Below are 9,731 nucleotides of genomic sequence, written 5' to 3'. Positions count from 1 at the left end.
GGGGGGGGGGGATGTGTCATGTGTGTGCATGTATAGATAGAGAGGGGGGAAGTAAACCTACGGAAAAATGAAAAATTGAGGAACACAATGGTAACCACGGTATGCACATGTGCATACAAGTAACTGAAGTTGTTTCTTTGTTTTTATGCAAGTGTGCATGGTATGCACCGGACAAATTGCTTATACATTATTTGTATTAGTATGTGCATACTGTCCAGATGAACGGTTAACAAAGTATTTCTCAGTTTTTTATTGTTTTACGGTTTTTACTTACACCTGACCCTCTCTCTATATAATTCAAAACCGTCATTTGGTTCGTGAAAATATATAAAAGTTATTCGATACATGACAGAAACGTTCGAAATAACACGAAGAAATAAAGTTTAAAACCGAAATTTTCACAAAGCTATAACTTGCACATATCATACATCGAAATCAATCTTACTCATGGTCACGATCCGTTCACAAATCAGGATCAAATCGGTGTTGTAACTTCATCAGTGGATTCGAAACCGACCCAGTTGATCAAAGAGAACAGAAACTCCCTGAAGCTGACTTTACCATCCTTGTTCCAGTCCATTTCTTCTGCATATATTCACAAAAAGAAACTCAAAAGTTTGAATCTTTTTCGGTCATTTTGATTCAAGAAAACGTTTATTAGTTAAAACAAGCGGATTACTGAATCGGGTCTTGGTGATATGGGTCGGCGATTTCTCCATGGGAAAGTCTTCGTTCATCGCCTTGATCATGTCTTTCTTGTTCAGCTTTCCATTGCCATTTTTATCAAGAAACAAGAAGGCTTCAATCATTGTATCGAATGTTGCTTTCAGCTCCGGAGAACCCATCGTTGATGTCTGAAACAAGATTTCTTTTAGTCGGGTTTTACCATAACATCTCAGGGCAACCGTACTAGATATTCTCCGTTTTGTCTACACTTGGACTGAGGGTTTTAAAAAGCGTATGATAAATGAGGTATTCAGTTCCTTATAAGGCAACTTTTGTTCCTCTCCCCAACTCATGTGGGATCTTACAATCCACCCCCTTGGGAGCCCAGCGTCCTCACTGGCACACTAGTCCGGTTCCCAGCTCTGATACCATTTGTAAAATCCCAAGTTAATCATACCATATATTGCCCGCTTTGTCCACACACCTGGACTCATGGTTCTAATTGCAAGATCCCACATTGGTTGGTGAGGGGAACGAATGTTGCCTTATAAGGGACCGGATACCTTCTTTATCAGACGCGTTCTAAAACCATAAGTCCAGGTGTGGACAAAGCGACAATATTTGGTAGGATGTTATATTTATTCACGATGATATCAAGAAACCAATGATGTCGAAGAAGAAAATGGCGGTTTTTACAGCATTGGACGAGGATGATGGACCGGCGAGAAGATGAATGAGGCACAAAAGAACAATAAACTCGTTCAATTGTATCCCGTTACTCCCATCCATATCACACGACTCGAAAAGATCTTTAATTTCCTGCTCGGTACAATGAAATTGCAGCTTTTGCAAGCATCTTTTTAGCTCCTCGTTATCGATGGTTCCATTTGAATCTTCATCTGCGAATAACAAAGCAACTTCAGAACACTCGAAAGAAAGGAAAATTGACATAAATAGCCAAAGTTGAAATAGGATTTCACTTTTTAGCCAAAGTGAAGTTTTATAAAACTTACCGTATAGTTCAAAAACGCCTCGAATCTCCTTTAATCCTTCTTTGAATCGAGGGAACCTCAAGATTATGCTATTGATAGATCTAAAACTGGTGCTTCCTTGACTGCTACTGTTCTTGACCTCCATCATTTTTCTCTCAAGTTTACTGTCCAACCGTTCATAGCGATTTGGCGAATTGCAACAGCATAATATTCCTCCGACTTTGTTGGATAACGATTTGAAAGAAGAGCATGTGTGATACGTACCTTCAAGAAACAGATTCATACACCACGAATATATGAGATCTTTTTTGGCACTAGATTGACATTTTCATTTCGGGTTTTCTGTTCGGTCGAAAGCTAAGAAAGCAATCTTTAGTTAATGGTTTTCAAGCAGAGATCTGTGAACCAAAATGGCCAAATTCAAGATTTCAAGAATGAAATCTAGAAAAACAATTTAGAACTAGAATTTACAACCGGTTATGATGAGATTGAACAAGGGGGATATAAGATCAAATGGGCATTTTATCGAGCATTCAGATCATATATGCAATGAGCATCTCAGTCAGACAAAAGATCAAACACCTGGTGGGCATCCATCCATACTTGATAACTTTTAGGTTCCAAGATTGAAAATTCGTGAACAGTTAGTAACGAACGAAACCCAATTAAGACTAAAAGTGGGAATAATTAAACGAAAGAGAATCTAGTTTTTTGAAAAAGAAGAAACTTACCCATTGAAGCTTTGATTCTTTCAAGAAAGTGATAACTGGGAACTGCTAAAATAGTTTAGGGCAAGAATGGCATACATGAAAGAGAGAGAGTATTGATAGAAAGAAGAAAAAGGGAGAAAGATGAAAGGAACCTGGTTCTTGGAAAGTGAAATGACAATGGCGCTTGATACTTTTGAGTTAAATATTTGTTCCCTTTGAAGGTGGAAATCAATATGATAGGCAGAGATTAGAAAGGCCCCCACCAACAACACCAATTTAATCATTGTTCATCAAAAAGATATAATTTTTTGTAGAAATTTGCTTTACCCATTTCATTTTGTAGCTGGGATGTACAAAATGAAAAGAAAAAGAAGAAAAAGACAAACCCAATTGATTGAACTTGAAGATAATCCCAAGTTCTTCAAATCTTTGCTTCTTGTTTTGCAATACACATCACTAAGGGTTACAATTGATGGATGATTCCCAAATCCAACAAAAAGAAAATTCAAGAAAAATGATCAGAGAAAAGAAAGAAGAATCCATTTGTGAGATTGAATTTTGGCTGAATCTATCCAGACATCATCCATTCAGCTTGTCTGATACTGTTGTCTAATGGTAATGAGTCTCCACCATTACTGAACATAGCTCTCTGTCTCTTCTTAAGAACAGCAGCCTGTGAGCTTAATCCCACCGGAGAAACCGGGCTGCCGTTTGATGTCAAGCAGCTGTCAACGCTGGGTGCAATTCCGTTTTCGAGATACGCTGCGACTTCTGGAAGTGAAGGGATAGGGATGACAGATGGAGGACATTCATTGGCTACCTTGATCGCGAGTTCTGACAGCTCCTCCCTAGCCGCTTCTAGCCCAGCTGTTGCAACCGCTTGGTCGTTTAGAGCTTTACAAGCTTTTTCTAAGATCGATTGAAGATACTTTCCTTGTGCTTCTATTCGAAGCTGGAGTCGACGTTGAACCTGGAAATTATGTGGGCATTAGTTTAAAAAAACCACCTTTCGGATGGAAACACAATCTTGAATAAAAATGCAAACTTTCCAAACATCCCAGATATTGGGGAAATTGACCAAAATAGCCAATTCCATCAACCAAATTCACTTTTTAGACACTTTTCAGAGCCGCTTCCCAAAATAGTCTATCTTTATGTAGATGCTTTACGCATTTGCGTAAAGACTGATTTCTGGGGCGAAATAAAGAAAAATAAACCTTACGCATATGTGCAAGGAATCTTTATGCAGAAACTTGAATCTTTACGCATTTTTTTTCAAATTTCTGCATAAACTTTGACTAAAATTGGAATTCAATTGAAAAGGTGGCTAAAAGGTGAAGTTGATTGGGGAGATTGGCTACTTTCATCATTTCCATAAGTCGATGAACTACAAACTATTGCAATTTGAATGGAAATCTTGAAAATCTGAGACTTCCAGCAGAAGTAAGAAAGGCCACCTTAGGGTGCGTTTGACACTAGACAGGACAGAACAGAATAGAATAGGAATCATTGTTCCATGATTGGCAGAACTTTTATGTAGAACAGACAAGAACAGAGTGGAACAGGTGTGTTCCACCTCCACCCCATTGAATATGGTGGAACAGACCCATATTTTACCAATAAAACCTCAAAATAAAGCTTCATTCTCTTCTAAAAGATCAAATGCGCCTCCCATTTTACATTTGATTCATTCTTTACCTTTTATAAATAGGATGGAACAAGGTGGAACACAGCTATATTTTACCAATATAACCAAAACATAAAGCCTCATTCTCTTCTAAAACATCAAATATGCCTCCCACTTTACATTTTATTCATTCTTTAAACTTTATTTATTGTATTTTATGTTTTTTAAACTCACTTTACTCCCCTCAAACTAGTATTTTTATACATTTTCTATATTTTGATTAATAATAATAAAAATAAAATATAAAATTCATAAACTAAAAATAGGAAACTAAATAAACTTTTTATTTTGGTATCATTTTAATCGTCTTGACAAAAATCTTCTAATGATATATTTTGTTATAAAAATATTTATTTTATTATAATTTAATAGATTAATCAAAACATATAAAAGATATAAACAACTCATTAGGGGTAAATTGGTTTTTTTTATCCGTTCTGTTATGTCCAGTTCTATCTTACCAAACGTTGAACAGTTTTTTGTCCTGTCCTGTCCTGCCTGGATGCCAAACGCACCCTTAAAGAACTAACCTCTAGTTGTTCGTGCAATCTTCGTTGGACTTCCATTTGCACTCTCAAAGCTTCTGTAACCTGGAAGCCGCTGTTGGAAAAAACAATTAACCGAGGTCAGAAAAAGCGATCATATGATTCCGGGTGTTAAGAACTCGAGATTTAACATACTCGTTTGAATCTTGTGGCATCATTCTTGTTGATGATGTTGTGGATGAACCTGTGTCCTGGCTTTCAGCAATGCAAGATGCTATAAATCCATCCAATTATATGTTAGTAGTGAACTAAGAGCAAGATTTCGCAACTAGCTAGCTAATCATCTAGATCGAGAAACTAAACAAGCAACTTCCAAATTTACTGCCTAAGAGGAAGATTCAGCACAAACCCCCCAAAAATGGAAAATTGAGGAACCAAGAAACAACTTCAGGTACTTGTATGCACATGTGCATACCATCCAGATGAACAGTTACCAGGGTGTTCCTCAGATTTTCATTTTCTTGCAGTTTTCCCCTAAACCTAACCCTATTGCCTATTTTGTTTATTCATTATGAATTCAGGTCACAAGAACCTCATAAAACATCAAGATTACTCATTACGTCTGCATATGGTATGAATACACCGAATTTATTGTGTTTTGGAAGCTTATAAATGTTGAATACCGAGAAGGGTAAGGTCATTACCATCTTTAGAATTCTCTGTTAACTCTTTGCAAGATTGTTTCCCCAACCGGTATTTCTGCAAGAACGTATATGATATGAATTACAAAAAAGAATTATTCAAGAAGATCTTTCATCAAATATTCTTGGCTTTTCCAAAGCAGTCTATCTAGTTTTTATGGTAACTATGGGTGTCCGGGCCAGTTTGTGCATACCTCAACTAATCTCGTGGGGCCAAATCTTAGGGAAATTTACATAAATACCCAAATTTGATAGGTGGTTTAACTTTTTAGCCATTTTCTAACCCAAATTCACTTTTTAGTCAATCTTTACGCAGAAGGCTTATGCATATGCATAAGGATTGGTTTTCGGCAAAAAAAAGGAATACTAAGAATCCTTTGCAGAAAACTGAATCCTTAGGCAGAAAGTGGAATCGTAAGCGGAAATGAACAAACCTGAAGATGTGACTTGAGATGATAAAGGGTGAGGCCTTTTACCCCCATCGTCCTCATGATTGTCTTAGGAGTTGCTTCTGCAATCGTATAAGAACCATAATTACTATGGTGTAAAATTCTATATAATCCCATACCCAATATATAATTACAAAAAAAAACTATAGGATACCATCAAATACAAAATTGTATCATTATAAAACCATCAAACATTAGAACAAATGATATCAAGAACCATCAAACCAAGTCAACGTTCGATAACCACCATATACGTAGTAAAGTTTCAACCAAGCCATTTGGCATTACATCTATTAAGTACAAACCAAATCAAACGAACTTAGTATATCCCACTCGAAAGTAGGGTATGGAGGTGGAATGTAATGCAAATTTGTCGTCTAGCCCAAAGGGTAGAGTGGCTGATTCTATGAAGACCTCCCGGCTTGTGAAAATTGTGAGTATAAAGGTAAGAGTAAGCAGTAGAAAATGAAAAAAAAAAGTAACGAAAAACTAAAAATGCCAAAATGAAAGTTGAACGGGCTCCATTAAATTTATCTAGACTCCTTTAGCTTCTTCACAATATTTCTTGATCTAATACTATAATGTAGCTTATACAAGAAAGGTTTGATCGTCAAAACCATAAGCTATGTTGTTAATTGCGGTGCTTTATAACCGTCCATCTGTACGGTATGCATATGTGCATACAAGTAATTGAAGATGTTTCTCAGTTTTAATGCACATGTGCATATTGTACAGATAAACGGTTATTAGAGTGTTTCTCAGTTTTTCATTTTTTTACGGTTTTCCCTTGAACCTGCCCTACGTACATATATATAGGGTCGGGTTCAGGGGAAAACTGCAAAAAACGAAAAACTAAGAAACTCCCTAGTAACCGTTTATCTCGATGGTATGCACATGTTCATGCAATTAATATGTAAGTAACTTGTCCGATATGCACATATGCATAACATGCACACGTGCATAAAAACCAAGAAACAACTTCAATTACTTGTATGCACATGCCGTCCAGTTGAATGGTTACAAGGTGTTCCTCAGTTTTTCATTTTTTGGGGTTTCAAAAGAAAACCCCCCTCTCTCTCTATACACACACACACATATATATACAGCATAGACCAGAAGTTGCCTCAGAGGGTTGACCAAATAAGAACTGCACTGAATAGTTCCATTTCTACTATTTCTCCGAAACATGATCACATGTAAGACCTGTAATGACTGCTTCTATTCCAAAAAATGAAATACATCTTGATTCATATATCAACCCTAATGTTTTCTAAATGGAAAAATCGAAAACGATTCAATCATCAGTTCCCATCAAGTTCTCTATACTTCTAGTAATTACATTTGGAACTAATTATCAGACGCCACCATCAATTTATGATCCCAAATTAGGGTTCTTCAAGAGTAGTACCAAACTTCATTAAACCCTAGAAACGTAAACAAACATAATCGCAACTCAAATTACCCAAAAATGTATCGAAAAAGCTCAAACAATTCCAAAAACAATCAAAGAACTGAAAATCAGAAAAGCTTTAAATTGCAAATATAAAAAAGGACTAACTGTCAGGGCCACCAAGTTGAGTAACGGCATCGACAAATCTCTCATGGAGCTCCGCCGTCCACCGGAGTCTAGGCTTGGGATCGGTGGTCAACACCAAACACGGATCTCCGACGAAATTGGTCGGGTCTAGCTGACCCGAGAAGTCGCCATGGCCCATACTGGTTCCATCTAAAGAAATCGAGTGAATCCCAGAATACATTTGACCCGAAAAAACACAAAACCCAGTTGAAATTAGAGGTTCGTCTATGAATGGTTTGTGTTGGGGTGGCCTGAAATCGGGTCAGAAAGGAGACCCGGAAGCTGGAAAGAAAAGAAGAGCCCCGGAAAGCAAGAAAAGAAGAGCCCCGAAAAGCAAGAAAAGAAATTGACAGAGAGAAAGACAGCGATGTCGTCTTCTTCACTTGTCTTAATCTGTCCCTCTTGTTATCTGTACTCTTGCAAGATTATTAGTTTACTTGTTCGCCATTTTTGTTATTTAAGTGTGGAAAAGGCACTCATGGAGAACATGGTATGAGGAGTCCTGTCACTCTCCCCATTTCCTAACCAAATACTATAATATTGTTTTTTCCATAAAATAAGAGTAGATTATGAATTTGGTGTTTGTGGTATGGAACTGGTCCATGACCTTTGTATGTTACATAAAAGAAATGTATGGTTTGTATTTTGTTCTAGAATTGGTCTTCTGTTTTAACGGTGTTCATCGTCTTTGTTAATTATGAAGGCAAAATGGTTATTTTATTATTATTAATTTTATCTTCATCTACTCTTAAACCATAGGAACCAATTTACAGTACTTCTCAAACCATAGGAACCAAATTTAAATTCACGCATACAATAATCTTCAAGACTTTTTCGTAATATCATTTTATATTGAAACAACTATACTTTATCGTTATATAATTTATATTATTTGTACATTTAAACATATGTCTCAATATCAGCTGATAAAACCGATATTTTTTTTATATTTAAAACCACACAAAACATTACTACATTCGTTAAAACACACATTTGTGTTTGAACAAATGGGAAATACACGAAAATGAAATGTTTTGGTCAAGTTCTTTTTCAGTATGATTGGGTTAATTGTTTGTCTTACGTTTAGTACAACTAGAATATGACAACAGAATTGTTAAAATGACCATATTATTCTAAAAATTTGCTTAAATAATTTTATTATAAAAGACAGATTTAAAATATTATATACAAGATATATATTATACTGTAAAAGTTTATATAAATATGCATAATTTCATATTATAATATAAAATATTACATATATTATAATTTATATACATATATTATATTATAATTTATATATGGAGAAATGTTCAAATGAAAACGTTAACTATTTAAGGAAACAAGAAAAATATGGTTAATATACAAAATCGCATGTGATTGTACATTAACATCAAAAATATGGAAACAAACGACTTTTGAACCTGTATGACTTTATACATGAATACACACACACACACACACATATATATATATATATATGTGTGTGTGTGTGTGTTCATTAATTACAAATCATATGGAAATGCGTTCATTTTCATATATGATATATCATTTACAAAATTATGTTATGAGTTGACGGCAGGGAAAGACGAGGCATTCAATTTATTCATATTATTACATGTTAAAAATAAATGTATTAATTTTTGCTAACGAGAAACCTTTTTTACGAACTTCTTAATTCGTAAGATCCAATTTAGACCATATAAAATTTGTTAAAGAATAAAATATACTTTAGTGGAAATGGCTCGTCAGAAAGCAAAGATCTCTTGGCTAAACGAAGGGGATGGAAACTCTAAATTCTTTTTTCATGCTATGAAGGAAAAGCGCAATCGGAACTATATTGCCTCCATCAGGGATTCTTCTGGCACAGTTTATGATCATCAGGAGGTGGCCACTGCTTTCCTTTCCCATTTTCAAGGTATTCTTGGTACTTCTACTGTCTTGGTTCCTCCTTCTATGGGGGATTGTGTGTTTGATCGTTCTTTATCGTTATCGGATTCTCTGTACTTAATCCGTCCTATCTCGGATATGGAGATAAAGGATGCTTTGTTTGCTATTGGGAATGATAAGGCTCCAGGACCTGATGGGTATTCTTCTAAATTCTTTAAAGCAGCTTGGACTGTGGTTGGTCAGGATGTTCTCATTGGGATACACAATTTCTTCTATTCAGGCACTTTGGAGTATCAGATGAATCATACTCTTCTTTGCCTGGTTCCAAAGGTTCCTAATGCTTCTAATGTTACTGATTATCGGCCAATTGCATGTTGTAATGTGCTGTTGAAGTGTATTAGTAAGGTTATTGCTGATCGGATGAAATGATCGTTGGATATTCTTGTTAGCAAGGCTCAATCTGCCTTCATTCCTGGGCGCCAAATAACTGATAATATCTTAATGGCGCATGAGCTGGTTGCTGGATATCAGCGTTCTGAAGGGGAACCAAGATGTGCTTTTAAAATTGATATTCG

At 35.8% G+C, this 9,731-nt stretch overlaps 2 protein-coding genes across 2 annotated transcripts; both read right to left on the bottom strand.

The window, feature by feature from the left end:
- Positions 1-309: 309 nt before the first annotated feature.
- LOC112521055 (probable calcium-binding protein CML22) lies at positions 310-2,568 on the bottom strand. Its single transcript, XM_025129684.1, has 5 exons — positions 2,390-2,568; positions 1,680-1,922; positions 1,363-1,565; positions 680-854; positions 310-585 (listed from the first exon to the last, which is right to left on the bottom strand). Exons 1-5 carry the CDS (start codon positions 2,391-2,393, stop codon positions 476-478), a joined length of 735 nt encoding a protein of 244 aa, XP_024985452.1. The 5' UTR covers positions 2,394-2,568; the 3' UTR covers positions 310-475.
- Positions 2,569-2,807: 239 nt separating this feature from the next.
- Positions 2,808-7,728, bottom strand: LOC112521054 (protein PHR1-LIKE 3). The gene is made up of 6 exons (XM_025129683.1): positions 7,249-7,728; positions 5,676-5,752; positions 5,245-5,299; positions 4,736-4,814; positions 4,586-4,655; positions 2,808-3,338 (listed from the first exon to the last, which is right to left on the bottom strand). The coding sequence occupies exons 1-6, from the start codon at positions 7,445-7,447 to the stop codon at positions 2,937-2,939; spliced, it is 882 nt and encodes a 293-aa protein (XP_024985451.1). The 5' UTR covers positions 7,448-7,728; the 3' UTR covers positions 2,808-2,936.
- Between the last annotated feature and the right edge of the window lie 2,003 nt (positions 7,729-9,731).

The sequence above is a fragment of the Cynara cardunculus genome (assembly GCF_001531365.2).
Source record: "Cynara cardunculus var. scolymus isolate 2C chromosome LG 11, CcrdV1, whole genome shotgun sequence".
Classification (NCBI taxonomy): domain Eukaryota; kingdom Viridiplantae; phylum Streptophyta; class Magnoliopsida; order Asterales; family Asteraceae; genus Cynara; species Cynara cardunculus.
The sequence above is the reverse complement of the archived record's forward strand: the minus strand, read 5'-3'. Positions and strand labels throughout refer to the sequence as shown.

Bases quoted from the DNA above. Each gene is read 5' to 3' on its own strand.
- LOC112521055 (XM_025129684.1), bottom strand. The intron at 855-1,362 runs GTAAAAACCGCC...ATCTTGTTTCAG, and splicing joins CATCATCCTCGTCCAATGCT to ACATCAACGATGGGTTCTCC. The intron at 586-679 runs GTAATCCGCTTG...GAATATATGCAG, and splicing joins TATCACCAAGACCCGATTCA to AAGAAATGGACTGGAACAAG.
- LOC112521054 (XM_025129683.1), bottom strand. From the start codon at position 7,447: ATGTATTCTGGGATTCACTCGATTTCTTTAGATGGAACCAGTATGGGC. The intron at 5,753-7,248 runs GTTAGTCCTTTT...ATACGATTGCAG, and splicing joins TCAACTTGGTGGCCCTGACA to AAGCAACTCCTAAGACAATC. The intron at 5,300-5,675 runs GTTTGTTCATTT...ACGTTCTTGCAG, and splicing joins ATCTCAAGTCACATCTTCAG to AAATACCGGTTGGGGAAACA.